Here is a 24,012-nt window from a genome sequence, read left to right on the forward strand (position 1 = left end):
CATTTACAAGAGGAGCTAACCTCTTGACCATTTCATTGATAAACTTTTCTTGATTGATAGGTGCCCCTGGTTTTGCAATGGACTCACTTGTCTGTGAATCACTGTGTTGAGAGGATGTGTCGTCCTCTTGACTATTACAATCCTTTATTTATATTTCTCACAGCTATCCACCAGATAAAGAGATTCTTTGATCAATTCATTAGTGTCAAGCTCGCTCCTTATCATATGCAAAATATTTTTGAAGACCCACCTGTCTCATTCCATGGATAAACATCATCATTAATTGTGCCTGCGTAGGAAGTTCCACTCTTTGATAGTACTTGACATATCTCTTGAGCCGTAATGCCACTTTGCATACTAATTCACTCTCTCTTTGCCTGAATCTCTGGATTTGTAAGAACGTATTATGAGCTATGCCTTTTTGCAATAATTCTTCAATGAATTCCTCAAACATCCTGTCTAGAGTCTTAAACTCACATCTTTCTACTGAGTCAAACCATGTAGCTGCGTCATCTTCCAGAGTTACTCCAAATCCCGCAAACTGTGTTTCAAAATACAAAACTTCCTCTTCTCTAATTACTCTTTTAAAAGCCGCTATGTGATCTCTTAGATCTATATCTCCAGTGTATTTCTTGTTTACCCATTTTTGGATTTGGGATGGTCTAACTCATCGATTGTCTACAAGTCTAACCATAAACTCTCCCAATCCTTCTCTCCCTTTGGGTCTTCTACTATGCCTAGGTTGTTCTTCAAAGGGATTAGTTGTTCTGTTGGAAATTGGTCTTTGGGAAGGCATGTCTGCCATCTTTGTGATCACTTCATCTCTCGTTACTTCATTAGCGTAGCAGCCCCGTTTAAAAATCTTACAGCTCCTTCGTCCACGTGGATGCACTTTCAAACGGCTACATTCTTGTTATTTTTAACAGGTTTGTAGTGCTGACGAATTTTAGAATTGTCTCTCTCTCTCTCTCTCTCTCTCTCTCTCTCTCTCTCTCTCTCTCTCTCTCTCTCTCTCTCTCTCTCTCTCTCTCTCTCTCTCTCTCTCTCTCTCTCTCTGTTTGGAATGTCATCAATTTTAACATATGTGAAGCGAGGGCCTCTCTCCACATGCAATCACCTAGGCATGCATCTTGAAGGTATCTTTAAGGAAAAAAGATCTCGTGTTTGGCACTGCCTTGGTTGATATGTATGCCAAATGTGGTGCACTTGAGAAAGCACAAAAAGTGCTTGAGGAGCTTCTTGTCCAGAATGTTGCCTCCCGAAATGCATTGATTTCCATATGTGCAAAGCAAGAACAGGGTTGTTGAAAGAAGATTTCATGCTTGGGACTGTCTTGGTTGATATGTATGTCAAATGTGGTGTGCTCGCAAAGCACAAAAAGTGCTTGAGGAGCTTTCTGCCCGGAATGTCGCCCCTTGGAATGCACTGATTGCGGGATGTGCTCGATAAGAGCAGGGGCAGAAAGCTTTAGGTTGTTTTTAGCAAATGCATAGCAAGTATATCTCTCCAAATTCAATCAAGGCCTGTGACTCTATGCAAGTGCTTTAGGAGCTTTGTGTCCTAAGTGTGGACTCTTGGAATGTGCTGATTGCACGATTTTCTCCACAAGGGTAGGTCCAGCAAGCTCTATTTTTTTTTCAGCAGATGCAAAGCGAGGGCCTCTCTCCAGATTTAATCATGTACGCATGCATGAAGGCATGTAGCTCTACGCAAGAAGTTGATATTGGCACAAAAAGTGCTTGAGGAGCTTCCTTTCTAGAATGTCGCCTCTTGAAATGCATTGATTATGGGATGTGCACAACAAGAACATGGATATTGAAATAAGATTCCATGCTTGGTTGTCTTGGTCGATATGTATGCCAAATGTGGTGTGCTTGAGAGAGCACAAAAAGTGCTAGAGCAGTTTTCTGTCCGGAATGTCGCCCCTTGGAATGCACTGATTGAGGGATGTGCGCAACAAGAGCAAAGAAATATCTAGGTTGGTTTTAGAGGATGCAGAGCAATTATATCTCTCAAATTCATTCAAGGCATGTGGCTCTGCACAAGTGATCAAGGAGCTTTTTTGTCATGAGTCTGGACTCTTGGTATTCATTGATTGCATGATTTGCTCCACAAGGACAGGTCCAGAAAGCTCTATTTTGTTCTTAGTAGATGCAAAGCAAGGGCCTCTCTCCATATGCTATCATGTACGCATGCATGAAACCATGTAGCTCTACGCAAGAAGCTTGTATGGCACAAGAATTCACAATTATATTGTTATTCACAGGCTCCTGAATGCATATGCTTGCACCTTGAAGGCCATTGACCTTTTGCAACGCCGTTGACATGGGTGAGAGAATTAATGAGCCCATACTTGGTCCGATGATCTTGGGGAAGCGTATCATGCTCTAGGCTGCTTTCAACGGATGCAAAGCAATTGTATCTCTCCAAATTCAGCATCATATACTTGCGTCTTGAAGGCTATGCTTACATCTTGAAGGCATGTGGCTCTATTCAAGAGCTCAAGGAGCTTCCTTTTTGGAGTGTGGACTCTTGTAATGCTTCACATCTGGCCTCTCTCCAGATGCAATCACCTAGGCATGCATCTTGAAGGCATGTGGCTCTACGCAACAAAAGTCATGCTTGCCACTGTCTTGGTGAATATGTATGCTAAATGTGGTGTGCTTGAGAGAGAACAAAAAGTGCTTATGGAGCTTTTTGTCCGGAATGTTGCCTCTTGGAATGCACTGATTGCGGGGTGTGTGCAACAAGATTAGGGGCAGAAAGCTCTATGTTGTTTTTAGCAGATGCAAAGAAAGTATATCTCTCCAAATTCAATCAAGGCATGTGGCTCTACGCAAGTGCTCAAAGAGCTCCGCGTCCTGAGTGTGGACTCTTACAATGCGCTGATTGGATGATTTACTCCACAAGGCCAGGGCCAGGAAGCTCTATTCTATTTTCAGCAGATGCGAAGTGAGGGCCTCTCTCTAGATGCAATCATGCACGCATGCATGAAGGCATGTAGCTCTATTGAAGAAGCTTTTATGGGCATAAAAGTGCTTGAGCAGATTCCTGTTCAGAATTTCCCCTCTTGAAATGCATTGATCACGGAATGTGCACAACAAGAACATGGCTGTTGAAAGGAGATGCCATGCATGGGACTATCTTGGGCCAAATGTGTTGTGCTTGAGAGTGCACAAAAAGTGCTAGAGCAGTTTTTTGTCCGGAATGTCGCCCCTTGGAATGCACTGATTGTGGGATGTGCACAACAAGAGCAGGGCAAGAAATCTCTAGTTTGTTTTTAGAAGATGCAAAGCAAGTATATATCTCCAAATTTAGTCAAGGCATGTGGCTTTACGCAAGTGTTCAAGGAGCTTCATGTCATGAGTGTGGACTCTTGGAATGTACTGATTGAAAGATTTGCTTCACAAGGGCAAGGCCAGCAAGCTCTATTTTGTTTTTAGCATATGAAAAGTGAGGGCCTCTCTCTAGATGCAATCATGTATGCATGCATGAAGGCATGTCTAGAATGTTGACTCTTGAAATGCATTGATTACGGGATGTGCCCAACTAGAACATGGCTGTTGAAAGAAGATTCCATGCTTGGGATTGTCTTGGTTTATGTATGCCAAATGTAGTGTGCTTGAGAGAGCACAAAAAGTGCTAGAGCAGTTTTCTGTCAGATCATTTTTCTGTCCGGATTGTCGCCCCCTGGAATGCACTAATTGCGAGATGTCTGCAACAAGATCACGGCAAGAAAGCTCTAGGTTGTTTTTAGCAGATGCAAAGCAAGTATATCCCTCCAAATTTAGTGAAGGAATGTGGCTCTACGCAAGTGTTCGAGGAGCTTCATGTCCTGAGTGTGGACTCTTGGAATGTGCTGATCGAATGATTTGCTCCACAAGGGCAAGGCTAGCAAGCTCTATTCTATTTTAGTAGATGCAAAGCGAGGGCCTCTCTCCAGATGCAATCATGTATGCATGCATGAAGGCCTGTCCGAAATTTTGCCTCTTGAAATGCATTGATTACGGGATGTACACAACAAGAACATGGCTATTGAAAGAAGATGCCATGCATGGGACTGTCTTGGTTGATATGTATGCCAAATGTGGTGTGCTTGAGAGAGCACAAAAAGTGCTAGAGAAGTTTTATGTCCAAAATGTTGCACCTTGGAATGCACTGATTGCAAGATGTGTGCAACAAGTGCAGGGCGGCAAGAAAGCTCTAGGTTGTTTTCAGTGGATGCAAAGCAAGTATATCTCTCCAGATTCAGTCACCTATACTTTCATCTTCAAGGTATGTGGCTCTATGCAAGTTTTTGAGGAGCTTCATGTCATGAGTGTGGACACTTAGAATGCGTTGATTGCATGATTTGTTCCACAAGGGCAGGGCCAGAAAGCTCTCTTTTTTTTTAGCAGATGCGAAGTGAGGGCCTCTCTCTAGATGCAATCATGTTATGCATGCATGAAGCCATGTAGCTCTACACAAGCTTGTATTGGCACAAAAACTCACAATTATATTGTTAGTCAGAGGCTGTTGGATGCAAAGAGAGGGCCTCACAAAACGTGCCTGAGGAGCTTCCTATCTCAATGTCAGGCAGGGTCTCTCTAGATGCAATCACCTACGCCTATGTAGGCATCTCGAAGGCATGTGGACAATAAATTCAATCGCAGGCAGGGTCTCTCTCCCGAATGCCGTCTCTTGGAGTGCATTGATTGCGGGATACACGCAACAGGAGCAGGGTCAGAAAGCTCTCGGCTGTTTTCAGTGGATGCAAAGCGGGGGCCTCTCTCTAGATGCCCTCACACACGCATGCATCTTGAAGGCATGTGGCTGTACACAAGATGTCAATATGGGCTTGAAAATTCTCTTTAATAGTGGCTATTGAAAAAAACTGCCGTGCTTGGAAATGCCTTGGTCAATATGTATGCCAAATGTGGTGTAGGATGTTGTCTCTTGAACATTATGATTGTAGGATATGCCCGACATGGGCCGCGCCGGAAGCTGTAGGTTGTTGATATGGGCTTGAAAGTTCATGCTCATATTGTTAGTCAAGGGCTGTTGCAAGACATTTTTGTGCTTCGCAATGCCTTGGTCGATACGTATGCTAAATGTGGTGCACTTCAGATAGCACAAACGTGCCTGAGGAGCTTCATCTCCGGAATGGTGTCTCTTTGAGTACATTGATTGCGGGATACGCACAACAAGAGCAGGGACAGAAAGCTCTTGGTTGTTTTCAGTGGATGCAAAGCAGGGACCTCTCTCCAGATGCAATCACACACGCGTGCACCTGGAAGCCATGTGGCTATATGCAACATGCTGATATGGTCTTTAAAATTTTCTCTGCTATTGCTAGTTAAGGGCTGTTGCAAATAAATCTCGTGCTTGGAAATACCTTGGTTGATATGTATGTCGAATGTGATGCACTTCAAAAAGCACAAAACGTGCCAGAGGAGCTTCATATCCTGGAGTGCATTGCAAGATACGTGCACGGACAGAAAGATCTCGGCTGTTTCCGGCGGATTTGAAGTGAGGGCCTCTTTCCATATGCAATCACATACGCATGAATCTTGAAGGCATATGTCTATACACAAGATGCCCATGTGGGCCTCTCTCCATATGGTATCACCTACGTGTCCACATTGAAGGCATGTGTCTCTATGCAAGAGGTTGATACGGGCACAAAAAATCAGCTTTTTATTGTTTTTCAGAGGTTGTTGAAAAACGATGTCGCGCTTGGCACAATCTTGGTGGATAAGTATGACAGGTGTGTTGCGCTTCAAAAAAGTGATGGTTTCTCACCAACCGAAGTCTCTTGGAGTGCTTTTATATCCACCTATGTCAAGCAAGGGCAGGTAAGGAAGCTCTAAAATTAATTTCAAAGATGCAATATGACATGGGCATGTTCTTCATGACCATTTTGCTCAAAATGTTTCCTGTCGAATGCATTAAATGATGGGAATGGCGTCTCTTTCAATGCATTGGTAGCGGGATACGCAATCACGAAAAGCTCTAGGTTATTTTCATCTTTTTATCTGCAGTGTGGACTCCTTGAATGCACTCATTATGGGATGTGTGCAACAAGAGCAAGGCCAATGAGCGATACAGGAAAGAAGTTGTGCTTGGCTTTGCCTAAGACTATGTGTACGTCACACATGGTGCTCTTCAAAACGCACAAAAATCACCCGAGGAGGTTCTTGTGCGGAATGCCGTCACAAGATCTCAAGAAGGGTCTCTATCGAGATGCAATCAGCTATGCCTACACAGGAATCTAGAAGGCATGCGGGTTAGCAGATGCAATCACGTACGCAGCTATAGATATTAGAATTCACGATATGATCGCTAGTCAACGTTTGTTGGGAGTACAATTTCATGCTTGGTGGTGGTTTGATCAATATGTATACAAAATGTGGTGTCCTCACAATAGCACAAAAACTTCTTGAAGGGTATCCTCCCTGGGGTGTCGTCTCTTATAGCGGGTTAAGCGCAGTAGATGCCCAACATCGTTGATGCAAGGTCGTCCATTGGCGATTATCATTCAATCGCGTGGTGAGTACGCATTATCATTTTTTATTTTTGACACTGAGAACGCAGTTAATGAACGCATTGAAAATTTCACGTTGTCGTGGGAATGGCACGTTCCCTCGTATTATAAAAATTGGGGAAGATTGTGCAAACTCCCCCATGCAAGGAGACTTGCATGTTTTCCTTTTTTTTGAAACATAAAAATGGAACAACAAAAAATAACATTGACATCTTGTATGATCATGAACATTGAGCTTAACAAAACTCTTAACACTCCTTGTGGTTTTTTGCGAGGTACCCCTCTGAAGCATTACGATCACTAACCAATTTCTGTGGAGGTACACTACTGAACCACGACGATAGGTATCCCAAACACTCTCAGGTAAAAAAATCTAACACTCTTTCATGAAATCTCTCTCTCTCTTCTCTCTCTTCTCTCTCTCTCTCTCTCTCAGTTTCCAATATTTTGTTTGATCTCAATTCGATGGAACATAGCTAGCGAAGCACTCTAGTTATCGCTCTAGAAGGGAATCTAGGTGGTTCCCTCTTTGGAATTCTTGTGCTTGGGGGAGATATTTGCAGTTCTTTATTGACCAAATTTCCACCTCTTTCTAATGCAGTCTGTGTTTTTGTGCTTTCTACAACTCTGTATTCTTGTCCATACTTGTCAACAACTATAGACTTCCATTGATAGTCTACTCCGTATGTATACACTTATAAGAGCTTGTAATTTGTCAGCTCTTTTGGGTATGGCTTTGAGCACCTATAAAGGTTGACCTCACTGTTGTCAATGTATCTATAAATTCTTTCAATCTCATGATCTTTCATCCAAACTCTTTCAACACGATTAGTCTTTATCAATTGGAAGTTTGAAAGATCCATTTTGGGTGGATGCTCCTCTATCGTTACAGAGAAAGATGATTCTTTATTACAGAAGTGATAGCAGAAGCAGATACAATAGGGACTGACTCTCCTCTAAGCTTTACATCGGGATTCCGAAGCTTGTATAAGCTGAGTTTGACTCTAAAGAGAGGTTTTGGACAAGTCAAAACTTTGCCCAAAACTGCGATCGTTTTCTCACAATTCTCTCAAACTATTGGTTTTAGAAACCCTTAACTTTCGGATGATTTTTGAGGCCTTAATCGACGTTTTTTTGAGCTGACCAACAATGAGTGACCCATTGTTGTCTAGAGTTTACATAGAAAGTGGTAGAGATACTCTGGAGCTTTGTTTTGATAAAAAAAGTTTTTGAATCTAATATCGAAAGCTCAAGTTATAGCCAGAAATTAAAAATAAAATTTTAACTCAACCTATGCGTGGAGACTTTATACGCGTATAATGTCTCCTGATTAAGATTTTCTCCAAACTTAAACTCTAGACTCCCTTTGATGTCTTCTACCCACTACAAGTCTCAATTTGTGATTATGACCTTTATTTTGACACTTGAGATATTATACGCGTATAATGTCTTTTGTGGCAGAATGAGGTGACTTTTATCTCAGTGAAAGCAACTCTCAGCAACTTTTAGAATCCAATTTGGACATTTTTTGGGCAAGTTATGATCAATACAAGCATAAATTTGTCCAGATCTGTCTTTTGGCCTTTACAAGCTCAAATGAGCTCCAAATGCAATGAGATTTTGGCTAGGGACTTCTTTTATGCTCTAGGAAACTGAGGTATGCCCACATGTTTGTTTTGACCCAGATGATCTGGCCACTAAGACATTATACACATATAATGTCTTTTGGCTTAGAATGACATGAAATTTTACAAACATGCTTAAAACATCATTTCCAACCCTCCTATGTGGTCAAAAGTGAAATTTGATTTTCAGATCTTGGCATGCGACATTATACGTGCATAATGTCTATGTGCTCAAATTTTGACAATATTTGGTCTGTGAGCTTGTCTTGTGGTTCTTAACACCCTGGTATGCTTAGATTTCAATTTTGGTCTCTAAAAGCATCCTTTATACATTATATGCGTATAATGTCTAGCTGGTCAGAATGAAGTGAATTTCACTCCAGCGGTTCCTCTCTATACATACAACTCACAACAAGTTTCAGAATTGAATTTCAACACTTTTTGTGCAAGTTATGGCCAACACAAGCCTTCACTTGCCTAGATGCGTCTTGTGGTCCTTGCAAGCCCAAACATGCTTCAAATTTGATGAGATTTGGCCCATATGATTTCTAAATGATGTAGATCACAAAGGTACACTCAGTTGTAACTTTTGACCTTGGATTTGGCCTCTAATACATCATATGCGTATGATGTTCAGGTCGTCAGAATTGAATTCTCTTTCTATCAGAGGTGCTCCTTGATGCATACAACAAGACTATGTGATCACAACAAATTTTGGATGTCAAAATTGCTCAAAATCACCACTTTTTGACAATGAAATCCCCTGGAAGAGTAAAATATCCTTTACTCTCAATCTATATGTTCAAATGAAATGAAATTTGGTGGGTGTGCTCAACACAACATGGAGAAGATGGGTATAATGTCAAATATTCATTTTGGCCGCCGCCAGAATCACCCTTAAGACATCATACGTATATGATGTCTGTTGATGATTTTTTTAAGAGAATTCATTCACAAGCATCCCCAAGTCTCTAACACTGGTTTTCAAGCACTTCTACCAATTTTCATGCAAAATTGTGTTTTCAATGGACTGGGGTAGCTACAAAGATCCTAGGCAGACATATAGTAGTGGATGTGTATGCCTGATTAGGTTGTTTAGAGCAAAAGTGCTCTAGGGTGGGCTTGAGAGGGGGGCAAGTGAAGGGGGATTGCAGGGTTGCTTATTGCCTTGAGGAGGTATAGCTTGCAGTGCTAGGAAACTGGTCTAGACGGCTCATCAAATAGGGCTATAGATACCAAGATATTTGAGTTTGAAGGTACAATGAATTCCAAATAGGGAAAGTCGTGCTAGGTAGCCTCAACCATTGTGCAATGACAATGTATATCAACTCAAATCTATAATGATGAAAAATGCAAGACTTCAAGGATCTTCATATGCCTAGTATATTAGTACAGGACATCAAACACTTGAGTATTGACTCATCATTTGCATATGCTCATCTTCTAAAACCAATTGCAGCCCTCACTTGGGCCGATGGCGTCATCGCAATGAGCATGACTCTCCAAATGTTCAATTGTTTTGGTTTCGTACCTTTATGTTCAGTAAAGGATTTAAATATTTTTAAAAGTTGTTACCAAATTAAGAATCACATTTGGCCCAAAAAGAGGACCTGTGACTCTGTAACCTTAGGTCAATTCAGAAGGAGCTGACCGTAACCGGCACTCGCATACACTCCCTAGGGATTTTCCTAGTCAAAGCACTGTGGTAAGCACAAAGTTTACTTTATATAATTATGCCCATCAGGTTTTTTTATTTTCTTGGCAGATGCGCCAGGCACAGACTTTTACTCGACAGGCCCGTCGGGCAAATATAAAACACGACATGCCCATTGAGAATATGCTTTTGACCGGCGGGCTAACCAGCTCTATGGGTTTTGGCAGGTCATCATCAAAGTCATGTTAATAATTAACGTGATCACGTCTTTTTCTTGTGTAATTACTAGAGTTATTAATGTAATCACACGATCATGATCATGTCAATGAAATCACTGCAAGTTACCCATCACAAACCGTGTGAATGAGAGAGTCGAGGGCCAACCAAAGGATCAAGACAAAATGGCCTTTGCAATAGAATGGGGCATATTCACTTATAGGGTGTATACATTTGGCTTAACCAATGCACCTGCCACATTCTAAAGACTAATGAGACATGTATGCAAAGAATATACAAGACAATTCTTAGAAATCTATATGAATGACTTGTCTGTGCATTCTCAATTGTGAAATGAGCATGTTGAGCACATGAAGAAGATATTTGAGATGTGTAAAACTTATCGTATCAGCGTGAACCCTGCAAAATATGTGTTCATGGTGAGACAAGGAAAGATTTTAGGACACACTTTGTCTAAAAATGGCCTTTCTAGAGATCTTGAGAAGATACAAGTTATTGTTTCTCTTCCAAGACCCACAAAATTTAGTGAGGTACAAGCCTTTATGGGCCATTGCAGCTACTATTGAAGGTTCATCCACAGGTATATAGTTATTGCAAAACCTCTCTATGCTCTCATCACAAAATATGAGTGGACTAAAGAATGCAACAAAGAGTTTCAATTGTTGAAGCAAATATTAATTTTTGTTCCAATTTTAAAAGCTCTTGATTGGATCAAAATCTTTCATGTCCTCATAGATGCATTGGCCTATGAGATTAGATGCACCTTAGCACAACCTGGAGGAAACAATATGGATTTTCCAATCTGTTACTCTAGTAGAAAACTCAATATTGTGGAGAGAAATTACACAACCACGGTCTGTGCACAAAACTGGCAAATGAAAGAATTTCATGAGACCAACACATGATAAATAAGGAGTTTCAAAAGGGAGACTATGTATTATATATACCTTGAGCCAACACTCCAAGAAATTGAAAAAGTGAGTGGCCCATTTTTTTACAATGACATATCACCTAGCGTTGTTTTACAACTTGCAACATTAGAGGGAGAGGAAACTACTTATAGAATTAATGGTTGCATATTAAAGAAACACCATCTACCTCTCACTGCTGGCATGTTAGATAAGATCCATGAAGCAAGGGAAAGGAAGAAAAAATCTCAAGACATTCAAGATCAATTGAGGGAGGAGGAAAAGTAACAGATTTTAAAGCGCAAAGAATGACAAAATATCGCTCCGATTTGGAAAAGAGAAACACCATCTCCTCCTGTCAAAGGAGTCAAAATTGAGCAGAGTTGGCTTGAAGATATGGATGTCTGCATTAATGTTCCGCTTGCTAATGGAACAACAGAAAGAGCACTTGTGGATACTGGAGCACGCTCTCATGCCACTTTGCATTTTTTAACCTTCAATAAACCTATGATCTATGTGAGATTTTCTTATGACATCAGATTAACAAAAATGTATAGCTGATGTGTTTTTTAAAGGACCAAAAGTGCTTCAAAGTGGGCTAAGTGGGGTGGCAAGCTGAAGATATCTGAAGTGAGATTTTTTTCCTTGAGAATGCAGATCTTGAAGTGCTAAGAAAGGTGTTCTAGATGGCTCATCAAACAGAGCTATGGAGTGAAAGATATGGATGTTTCAAGCTCGAGGTGTTTGCAGATCTAAGATGGACAAGACATGTGATGATAGGTGGTCAATAGCTAGCTTGCAATAGATGTGTAGATCTTATGATGTGGAGCATGCTGGTCTTTTGACCACTTTGGAAGATGCACCATCTGAGGATTTTTTCATCTCAATAAGGTTTGAAAAGGAAGTATGCATTGTATAGAGCTAGCTAAAAGTTATGGATTGTCAATTAGATGCATAGTCCGGTAGATGTGGCTTGATGAAGCTGGTGCCAGAGGACGACATTGCAATGCTGGATGTTTTTTGAAATTTCAGTTCACTCAACTGGGGGTGGTTTGGGGGGGGGGGGGAGAGGGTCTGATTGTAGACAGGTTTGTACAAACTCAAGGTGGAAATTTAAAATTTAAGCTGGTTTTGACAACTTGGAAGCTAGGATGGTAGGCAGTAAGTTGCAAGTGATTGAATATAGTGGGGAAAACATAAATTTTGTGCCTTATGTGGTGATTTAGTAGGCTTTTGGGAGTGTCTTGGTGACGAGCTTCCATGTGGAACTTCAATATCCCACATATGAAGTTTGGAGGTGATTTGAATGGTACTTAGCCTAGAGAGTGTACTCACATGTGGCATCCAAGTGAGTGAGTGTGTGTGTGTGTGTGTGTGTGTGTGTGTGTGAGTGAGTGTGTGTGTGTGTGTGTGTGTGTGAGAGAGAGAGAGAGAGAGAGATCATCCCTTGGCCATGGCCAATCTGCCCAATGCTACTTTTTAGCATGCACGTGGCGTTCTGTGGTGGCACATCGTGTAGGAGATGGAAGTGGTGGCATGACGGTGTCATCCGGCGACAATGCTATATTTGTCAATGATCTGGCCTCCTTGTAGGGGTGCTACCCCGTGGCTTGTATAGGGGAGACCCACTAGCACTAGATCTAGTGCTAGGGGGGAGGGGGGGGCTTCTTGTGGTGGTGCTAAGAGTCAATGCGAGCAGGAGGGAAGTCGGCCCGGAGCCTACCCACCGGAGCCTACTAAGAAGCAGTTTGCATGCATGATTACAAATTCAAGTGGACACTTGTCCTGTGCTCGCTTGCTTATTGAAAATAGTCAATTTGGCTCTATAAACCAATTTTTGGTCATTTTTGGTCTCTTCTTTCATTTTTTTTCTTCGGAGCAGCTTGTGAGTATCACGGGGGGTCTAAATGGGCATCATGAACACCAAAGGACTCAACGGTGGTTCAATTTTTGCAAGTTTTTTGATCAGAGGGATACAATTCAAAGGGCATACCAACATTGGGGTATGCAAAAAAATTGTATAAGAGAAATTAGAAATCTAAAGTTGTATCACCTATCAGTTTGACATCATCTCTTCTGACTCGATTCTATGTTTCTTACTGCTTTAATAGTTAATAGCATTCTTATTTGCGGTCTTTCTCTCCTAAACTCTCTCTAATCACCATTAATACTTATATTAAACTTAATTAAATCTATTTGCACTCATTTGTCTTAGTTTAAATATATGTTAAGCTTTTGTCTAAAGCTAGAAGCTTAGTGCTTTCCCGATCAATCCTGGAGAACTACACTCTCTGAAAAATTTGGTGAACCTGATGAAAATCTGACCGAGCCAAATGTGGTGTGCTTGAGAGAGCACAAAAAGTGCTACAGTAGTTTTCTATCCGAACTGTCGCCCGTTGGAATGCACTGATTGCGGGATGTCTGCAACAAGAGCAAGGCAAGAAAGCTCTAGGTTTTTTTAGCGGATGCAAATCAAATATATCTCTCCAAATTTAGTCAAGGCATGTGGATTTACACAAGTGTTCAAGGAGCTTTATGTCCTGAGTGTGGACTCTTGGAATGCGTTGATCGAATGATTTTCTCTACAAGGGCAAGACCAGCAAGCTCTATTTTGTTTTTAGTAGATGGGAAGCGAGGGCCTCTCTCCAGATGCAATCATGTATGTATGCATGAAGGCATGTCCGGAATGTTGCCTCTTGAAATGCATTGATTACGGGATGTACACAACAAGAACATGGCTATTGAAAGAATATTCCATGCTTGGGACTGTCTTGGTCGATATGTATTCCAAATGTGGTGTGCTTGAGAGACCACAAAAAGTGCTGGAGAGGTTTTTTGTCCAGGATGTTTCACCTTGGAATGCACTGATTGCGGGATGTGCACAACAAGAGTAGGGCAAGAAAGCTCTAGGTTGTTTTCAGTGGATGCAAATCAAGTGTATCTCTCCAAATTCAGTCACCTATACTTTCTTCTTCAAGGTACGTGGCTCTACGCAAGTGCTTGAGGAGCTTCATGTCGTGAGTGTGGACTCTTGGAATGCGTTGATTGCATGATTTTCTCCACGAGGGCAGGGCGAGAAAGCTCTATTTTGTTTTTAGCAGATTCGAAGTAAGGGCCTCTCTCCAGATGCAATCATGTACGCATGCATGAAGCCATGTAGCTCTACACAAGCTTGTATTGGGACAGAAATTCACAATTATATTGTTAGTCAGAGGTTGTTGGATGCAAAGAGAGGACCTCACAAAAATTGCCTGAGGACCTCCAGATGCAATCACCTACACCTATGCAGGCATCTCAAAGGCATGTGGAAAAATAGATGTAATTGCAGGCAGGGTCTCTCTCCCGAATGCCGTCTCTTGGAGTGCATTGATTGCGGGATACACGCAATATGAGCAGGGCCAGAAATCTCTTGAGACTGTTTTAAGTGGATGCAAAGCGGGGGCCTCTCTCCAGATGCATTCACACATGCATGCATCTTGAAGGCATGTGGTTGTATGCAAGATGTTGATATGGGCTTGAAAATTCTCTTTAATAGTGGCTGTTGCAAAAAAAATGTCGTGCTTGGCAATGCCTTGGTCGATATGTATGCCAAATGTGGTGCACGATGTTGTCTCTTGGAACATTATGACTGTAGGATATGCCCGACATGGACCGCGCCGAAAGTTGTGGGCTGTTGATATGGGCTTGAAAATTCATGCTCATATTGCTAGTCAAGGGCTGTTGCAAGACATTGTCATGCTTGGCAATGCCTTGGTCAATACGTATGCTAAATGTGGTGCCCTTCAGATAGCACAAAGCGTGCCTGAGGAGCTTCATGTCCGGAATGGTGTCACTTTGAGTACATTGATTGTGGGATACACACAACAAGAGAAGGGACAGAAATCTCTCAGCTGTTTTCAATGGATGCAAAGCGGGGGCCTCTCTCCAGATGAAATCACACATGCGTGCATCTGGAAGGCATGTGGATGTATGAAAGATGCTGATATGGGCTTTAATATTTTATCTACTATTGTTAGTTAAGGGCTGCTGCAAAAAAATCTCGTGCTTGCAAATGCCTTGGTTGATATGTATGTCAAATGTGATGCACTTCAAAAGGCAGAAAACGTGCCTGAGGAGCTTCATATCCCTGATGCTATCTCTTGGAGTGCATTGATTGCAAGATACACGCAACAGGAGCACGAAAAAAAAGCTCTCGACTGTTTCCTGTGGATCTGAAGTGAGGGCATCTTTCCAGATGCAATCACATACGCGTGCATCTTGAAGGTGTATGTACACAAGATGCCAATGTAGGCCTCTCTCCATATGGTATCACTTACGTGTCCACATAGAAGAAGCTTCAGTCACTCCCTTAATCGGGAAATTGAGGCTCCATGTCCAAAGCTATGTGAATAAAGAGGACTTCTTTATCTCTCCTCTCAATCATGAGGATGTAATCCTAGGGGAACCATGGTTTGATTGCATGGCTGCCGATGTTAAATTCCCTAAAAGGAGAATCTCCTTTAAGTTCAGGGAAAAAGATATGTATATAGATGCTAAGGAAATGGGTAACACAATACCCATTGTACGTACACAAGCTTTCAACAAGTCAATAAAGAGCTCTATTTTCGTGTACATGATTTTTGTTAAAGATTCTCAAAATAAACCTAATGTTCTAGCAAAAGAAAATATACACAATCAAATGGAATTAGAGTTATCCAATTTTCTTAAGGTATTTCAAGATGTCTTTATTGACGACATCCCTTGTGAGCTACCTCCGAAATGAGGCAATGATGACCATGCAATTAAACTTCTTCCAGGAATTTCACCACCTAACAAACCTCCGTATAGAGTTTCTCAAGCTCAACAAGAGGAGATTATGTGGCAAGTGCATGAGTTAGTTGAGAAGGGCTCGTCTCCATTTTGTTTTCCTGTGCTACAAGTACAAAAGAAAGACGGCACATATCATATGTGTGTCGACTATAGAGCACTAAATAGGATCACTTTCAAGAATAGGTTTCCCATTCCACGGGTAGAAGACCTATTTGATAAGGTACAAGGATCAACCTACTTCAGTAGGATTGACCTAAAAAGTGGCTATCATCAAAAAAGGATAGTTGATCAAGACATTGTAAAGACCGCATTTTGCACTAGGTTTGGTCTTTACAAATACGTTGTCATGCATTTTGGATTGACCAATGCACCAACCACATTCAACCGCTTGATGGAGAAGCTATGCAGGCCTCACCAAACCTTTATTGGAGTGTTATTTGATGATATCATCATCTACTGTAATTCATTAGACGAACACAAACAACACCTCCAGGTAATATTTCAAGTTCTAAAAGAGAGTAAACTTTATGTTAATCAAAAGAAAAGTGAATTTTTCTTACAAGAGATTCGGTATTTAGGTCATATTATCTCTCAAGATGGCACCCAAATGGATTCATCAAAGTTAGAGGTAATAAAAGGATGGCCTAAACCAAGGAATTTTCATGAATTAAGAAGCTTTATAGGTATGTGCACATACTATAGACGCTTCATAGAAAAGCTCTCACTAATAGCAGGACCATTACATGACAGGCTCACAAAGAAAACGTTAGGTACACATGGTCTGCCAAGGAGAACAATGCTTTCAAAAATCTTAAAGAAAAGCTTATCTCTCAACCTATGCTTACATTACCGGATCTCTCAAAGCCATTTGAGGTACAATGTGATGCTTGTGGTGATTGCCTTGGAGCTGTTTTGCTTACATTACCGGATCTCTCAAAGCCATTTGAGGTCCAATGTGATGCTTGTGGTGATTTCCTTGGAGCTGTTTTGCTTCAATAAGGGCAGCACATAGGCTATGAAAGTCAAAGGCTTGACCCTGTTGAGCAAGCTCTAGGCATATATGAAAAGGAACTCCTCGCAGTTCTACATGCCTTAGACTCATGGAAGCACTATTTATTGGGGACTCCTTTCATTCTGCGAATGGATTACCAAAGTCTTAAGTACTTCATGACGCAGACCAAGCTCTCCGACAAACAAATGAGGTGGGAAAACCTTCTCATTTTCATATTGCTCACATTGTTGGCAAGCATAATCAAGTAGCCAATGCACTCTCAAGGCAGCCGAGAGTGAATGCGGTTTCCATCGCAACTCACAATAATCTATATTCTATGATAGATGAGTATGCTATTGATCCCGATTTTAGAGATGTGATTTCAGCCCTTGCACTAGGGAAGAAAGTGGAACCATTTACTTTACAAGATGGTTAACTTATCTACGGAAATAGACTATGTGTTACTAGCTCACTACGTGAGAAAGTAATGTATGAATCTCATTATCCTCCTTATGTAGGGCAGAGAGGATTCAGTCTACCCTAAAGGGGATTGAAACATAATTCTATTGTCCTACCATGAAAGCAAACATACAAGAGTATGTTTCTAAATGTGTGGTATGCCAAAAGACGAAGTTTGATAGAGGGAAGCAGCCTGGATTGCTTCAACCTTTGCCAGTCCCTAGTTCACCATGGGAGAGCATATCCATAGATTTTATATTTGGATTGCCTAAGTCTATCCATGGGAATACGGGAATATGGACGATAGTAGAGAGGTTTAGTAAACAAGCTCATTTTACACATGTCAAAAAGACTATCAAAGCCCATCAAATGGAAACCCTCTTCATTTCATAAATCTTCAAGTACCATGGCTTACCAATGTTCATAGTGTCGGATAGAGATCCTAGAATGACCAGTAATTTCTGGAAGGGTCTCTTTGAGAATTTAGGAACAAGGCTAAACTTCTCTTTGGCCTATCAGCTGCAAACAGATGGCCAAGGTGAAATAGATAACCTAAAAATTCTTGATCTACTAAAAGCCTATGTAATGGAAGTAGATCAAAGATCCCAATGGGAGAAATACTTACCCTTAGTGGAGTATGCCTACAATAACACTGTACATACTTCCATGGGAAAAGCACCTTTTGAGGTAATTGAGGGAAGATCAAAAAGTCCCTTGCTACTTAAGGTAAACGGGAAGATCTTCACTATAGATGAGTATAGCCGAGACCTACAAGAATCTTTCCAAAAGACTAAGGATGCTATCTCTATCTCATAGCAAAGGCACAAGGCTGCTACTGACAAGCATAGAAGATCCCAAGCCTTTAGAGAAAATGATTGGGTATTACTCAAATTTCCCAAAGCTCAATTAAGGCACACGACGGGCAAGAATCCTACGAGACACCAAAAGTACTATGCTAAGTTAGAAAAAAGGTACTATGGTCCCTTCCAAATTAATAGGCCAATCAATGAGATGGCCTATCAACTCAATTTGCCCAACCATTGGCTCATACACAATGCTTTCCATGTGCGCCTACTAAATCCTTACAAAGGAAATCCACCTCAAGAACCAACTATTGAAGACCCACCGGAGATCGAGGACCAAGAACAGGTGTTGCAACCCGAGTCCATTCTCCGACATGAAGACAAGGTACTAAGAGGTGGTAAGACTATCCACTGACGATATCTTATTAAGTTTAAGAATTATCCTTTTGAAGATGCTAGATGGATGCAAGGCATACAATTAAAGGATAACCTAAAGCTTGTCAATGCTTACAATGATTCCCTAGAGTAAAAAAATGTACAAATGTTAAAAATGAACAAAGTTTTTGTCTTATATCACTCTCTTTTTTTTATTGTGCACAAAAATGAAGTAGTATGCATGCTTAGATCAAGTTTGTGGAGAGGACTTCTCCCAAACACCAAGTAGAGCTTTTCACTCTACTATGGAAGATTGATAGGACTAATGTGCAGACATGCTTGCAGCAACTTCGGCTCTCAAGTGCCAAATTGACTAGTCATCCATTCTAGAAAGATGTCGTAGGGTAACATAGGGATCCTCTACCCGCTAGGAAAAGGACTAATGAATATGCTTTATCTTCTCTACCCCATAGTCGAGGACTACTATGATTTCAAGAGAGAGAAAATGTCATAATAATCAATATTTAATTCTCCTAAATGATTTTCTCATGTTAAATTGATCATTTAATATGGGGAAGTGCCAGGGAAGAAAAAGCTAGAATATTGGTTAAGCTAGCAGACCGGACATAGTAGGGATCCAAAGGAGGGAAAATAGGGATCCAAAGGGCAGGCCATATGCAAAAGACAAATGTGCAACAATGGCCTTAAAAGACCCTAAGGTTCAGCCCATTAAGACTTCCAAAATGCTAAGGTTCCAAAATTCAAAGGTTGTGTCCAAAGGTCAAAGCTTAGGAAATTTGGATGCTTTGTGTGTGTCCCAAAATTCTTCAACCATCCCTACATAGGAGGGGGCGAGCCCTAGAAGTAGGAAATGAAAGAGAAACTCACACACACACACACACACACACACACACACACACACACACACACACACACACAAGATCCCTTTACACAAAGGGAATGAGGGACGGGTCAGCTTCCTAGCCCAGATGCCCACAATAACGTGTACTCAATTCCTATTGGATGGCCTTGGAGGTGGACCAATGAGAATTAAGCTAGAGTAAATCTACTTTAATTAATTTAAAAACACTTAATAAAAGAACCAATAAGAATTAAGCTCTCTAGAAGACTATTGGACATCTCCCAAGGGGTCCAATGAGCATTCAGTAGTCCAATTGCTTGCCTGATTCCTACGGGCCAAGAGGCAAAGGGGTCCAATGAGAGTGTAGTTGAATTAAATAATTACCTAAAGCTATCACAAAAGGGGAAAGGGGGACACATGTCTGAAGGCTATCACTTATGCTGCTTAATTTTCATTGGCTAGGCCTGGGGAGGTCCAATAGGGCTGTAGCATGAGCATTTAGCAAGGGGGGTCGACCAAGAGAGAGAGAGGGGCTGATTTTTTCAAGGCATTATCACAAACACACTCACACAATCTCATGTGTGAAGAAAAGAAGACTCAATCTCCTTATCAAGCTTTAATGGAAAGCTTACCACCTACTCCAAGCTTGTGAGAAGGGAGGCCTACATCAACAACTCTTGGCTTTGTGATGCAAATCCAACCAAGAGCCAAGCTTCAATGCATGCTCATCTCCTCTACCATGCTAATTACTAAGCTAAGCTATGATAATATGAGTGATTATGTGAGGATATGTACATCTTTCTCGTAAGAATACTCCTTCTTCCTCTCAATCTACTCTCCTACCCCGCTAGCTCTCACCATCTTCAAAGATGTGTAAGGTCTTGGGTCTGAGACCGTGAGGGAATTGATGTTGTGTTTGGTAAGTGTTTTGCTTAGTGCATGCAGTATCCATCTTCATTGCACTAGCCAGTATTGAAGGAACACAAAGAATTGTATTGTAAAATGTCTCTCTTGATGGGAGAAACCATAATACAAAGCCTTTTGGAGGGGGGACCGGCTCCATGCAAATCCGGTCCTCAATTGTTGTCAATTGCTTAATTCTCTCTCTTTTGAAGTATTGTTCATGCTATCTAACTAGGTGTTATACTTTTTGTTGCTCTCTCTCTCCAGCCAAGCACTCTTGTTATTCTCATTAGGAAACTATTCCAATGAAATGCTCACTATGTTCATGCTATTTTCAGCTACACACAAGTTACTAGACCATTAAATGTTACACCAACCACTCACTAGGATACACCTACCCAGGAGTTTGGAAGCACTAAGACCTAACCCTATCACCCTCAGTGGCAAACACGATAGAGAACGTTTCAAATTTTTGATGTGCAAAAAAGTAAAGTTAATCACTACCTATGCGTAGCTTATCTCGCAATTATTCTAGAAAGTACTTGAATGTGAAAACCATGATAGACTTACTATCAAGTTTAGCTCGCGGGAGTGGATGCTTGTGACTAGTGTTTCAGTGTGAATTTTGATGATGAGTGTGGAGCCCTTGATGAGGCTACCACAATGGTGAAGTTGGTTTGTGAATACGACAAGAAAGGAGAGCGCAATAGCGTATAGGATAAGATACACAGACATACTCTCTCTCTCTCTCTCTCTCTCCAAAATCGTATGACACAGACTTAAATGATAACGATTGATTCTATTTACAAAACCTAAGTGCGTTATATACTAAATAACTTGAGTTCACAAAAAAAATTATGACCATTTCCAAAAGAGAATCTATTCAATGTATTTACAAATTGAAAATGCATTAGCGTCTTGGCCACTTTTACAAAATGTGTTACAATCCAAATAATATCCATGATAAAATAAAAATATGGGGAGTTGCAAGCTCTGGTTAAGTGTCCCCCCCCCCGCCCCACACCCCATTGGGCTCTCTAGCGTGGGTGGTTCTTGAGGTTCACCCAACTTAGGCATACCCTCATCTTTCTCATCATCAGCATAATTCATTGCACGATCGTCCAAGCCTGTTATCATCTGCGGTTTGTAAGGCTGATGGATGATCTTTCTCTTCCAATGGTTTCTATGATGCTTGTAGGCTGGCCAATTGGCTAATCAGCGCTGGTTCTCTTCTTGAATACTCTACAGTTTTGTCACTGCATTCTCTCTTTGTGCACTTGCAGATTCAAATGGCTGGATTCTTTGACGCAATGTCGTATTTTCTTTCAAAACTTTTGAATACTTCTTGTGCATGAGTTCTACCAAACATCGAGCAAACTTATCCGAGAAAGTTCAAAATCGAGCAAAGTTATCAAGTGAGTTTCTCACACACACACACACACTATTAAGTATGGAGCCTGATTTACCCTTGTAATTTTCTATGGTAAAAGCACACATTTGTAAGGCCCCCATTATGAGGAGAAGCCATTGTGCGTGAAGGAAAATCACTCACCGGATACCAAAATTTTCACGGACAAGAATCAGGGGCAACTTTAAAGGCCCGCCCCCAAGAATTTTTTTTCGTTGGAATATTCTTTTTTGCCAAAATATTATGGCCGGACGGCGGCCGGAAAGTGGTCGGAAAACAACCGGTCGGTTGGCCGGTGGCCGGTAGTCAATGGCCGATGGCCGGTGGTCGGAAGTTAATGGCCGAATTCAATGGCCGGTGGCCGAATTCAAAAGCGGACTTGTCTTCTCAAGGGCGGGCACACATGGGCGGATTGGAGGGTCCGATTTGGACTTATTCGCACAAGGGCGGCTACACATGGCTGTCTCTCATAAGAGAGGGCAGCCCTTTTGGCCTATAAAAGGAGGCCATTTCTACACACATTTCATAGTGTGAAGTTGATGCAACAAGGTGAGTGTGAGGTGGTGAGAGTGAAGCAAGGCAGGAGCCCCATTAAGGGTATAATCCCTTTGTAAACTACTTCTTGTTTTGAAGTACTAAAGCCATTGAGTGGCTGCTTTCCCGTGGACGTAGCCCACATTGGGTGAACCACGTATATCGTGTGTACTCTCTCTCTCTCTCTCTCTCTCTCTACTCTATAATCTCGTGTATATAAATTTGTCTCTCTCCATTAAGTAATCTACTCAATTATCTATTTAGCTACGTCTTATTTCCTAACAACTGGTATCAGAGCAAGGTTTGCTCGTAGCTAAATTATCTCAAGGAAAGGATTCCTTGAATTGAGTGGGAGTTATGGCGGAGGAAGGTAATCTCAAGATTGAGAAGTTCAACGGCAAAAACTACCAAAATTTGAAGATGCAAATTGAAGACTATCTCTACCAGAAGGACCTCTATTTGCCACTAGGCGGTCTTTCGAAGAAGCCCGCAACAATGGCAGATGAAGCATGGATTGTCCTTGATCGAAAGGCTGGGAACAATCCGGTTAAGCTTGGTGTCAACGGTGGCCTTCAATGTTTCGGAGATGAAGAACACGGAGGACTTGATGAAGTCACTTGACGACTTCTACGAGAAACCATCGGCATCCAACATGATAATTCTTATGAAGTGCTTGTTCAATCTAAAGATGGCAGAGAATGGTTCAGTTGCAGAACACCTAAATGACTTTAACACAAACATAAGTCAACTTCATTCAATGAAAATAAATTTTGATGACGAAGTGCGAGCTCTCCTTATACTATCATCTCTACCGGATAGTTGGGACAGCCTTGTGATGGCTGTAAGTAATTCTATCTCTGGCACAAATAATCTTAAGTTTGATGATGTTGTTGGTGTTCTCCTAAGCGAGGAAATGCGAAGGAGAAGCACAACAGAATCATCAAGTGTTGCACTATCAGTGGAAACAAGAGGAAGGCTTAAGGAGAGGTTCAAAAACCAAAAGGGTCGTGATCGCTCAAGGCGGAGCAAGTCACGCACAAAGTCAGTTCTTGAATGTTGGAACTGCGGCAAGAAAGGCCACGTCAAGAAGGATTGCTGGTCCAAGAAGAAGAAGGAGACAGAGTCTCAAGACAACAAGCCAACATCGGACGCCAATGTGGCAGGTAAAGTAGAGCAAGATGCTCTAATTCTCTCATTAGACAATGTGTCTAATTCCTGGATAGTAGATTCCGGGGCTTCATTCCATGCGACACCACACAAGCAACATTTCCAAGACTACACCAAAGGTAATTTTGGGTATGTATACTTGGGAGATGATGAAGCTTGTGAGATTGTCGGCAAAGGTACAGTTTTTGTCAAAACTGCTAACGGAAATGAATGGAAGTTTAAAGATGTTAGGCATGTTCCTTCTCTTCACAAAAATTTGATCTCTACAGGACAATTGGACAATGAAGGTCACAACATTGCATTCGGAAACAAACGGTGGAAGATCTCAAAGGGATCTTTGGTGGTTGCCAAGGGTGAAAAAGTCGGTACACTTTACTTGTGTACTGTTAGCACGCAACCTTCAGCTTGTGCAGCAACTACAGAAGTTGACAGTGCGGTGTGGCACTACCGACTTGGGCATATGAGTTCCAAAGGAATGCAAATCCTTCAAACAAAGAAGCTTCTACCAGGTTTGAAAGAAGTGGACTTAGAGTTCTGTGAAGATTGTGTTTATGGTAAACAAAAGAGGGTAAAATTTCAAAAATCAGGAAATGAAAGAAAAAATAAAAAAATTGAGTTGGTTCATTCTGATGTTTGGGGTCCTGCAAGTACACCATCACTTGGTGGCTCATTGTACTATGTAACATTCATAGACGATGTGACTAGAAAAACATGGGTTTATGTCATGAAGAATAAATCCGATGTATTTTCCATA

The 24,012-nt window shown here is 41.4% G+C and overlaps 1 protein-coding gene across 1 annotated transcript; it reads left to right on the forward strand.

The window, feature by feature from the left end:
• Positions 1-4,998: 4,998 nt before the first annotated feature.
• Positions 4,999-15,162, forward strand: LOC147445453 (pentatricopeptide repeat-containing protein At2g34400-like). The gene is made up of 4 exons (XM_086524589.1): positions 4,999-5,145; positions 5,691-5,834; positions 14,734-14,914; positions 14,969-15,162. The coding sequence occupies exons 1-4, from the start codon at positions 4,999-5,001 to the stop codon at positions 15,160-15,162; spliced, it is 666 nt and encodes a 221-aa protein (XP_086380715.1).
• Positions 15,163-24,012: the final 8,850 nt, after the last annotated feature.

Source organism: Adiantum capillus-veneris, chromosome 12 (genome assembly GCF_014529385.1).
Source record: "Adiantum capillus-veneris isolate H3 chromosome 12, ASM1452938v2, whole genome shotgun sequence".
NCBI classification, from domain to species: Eukaryota; Viridiplantae; Streptophyta; class Polypodiopsida; order Polypodiales; family Pteridaceae; genus Adiantum; species Adiantum capillus-veneris.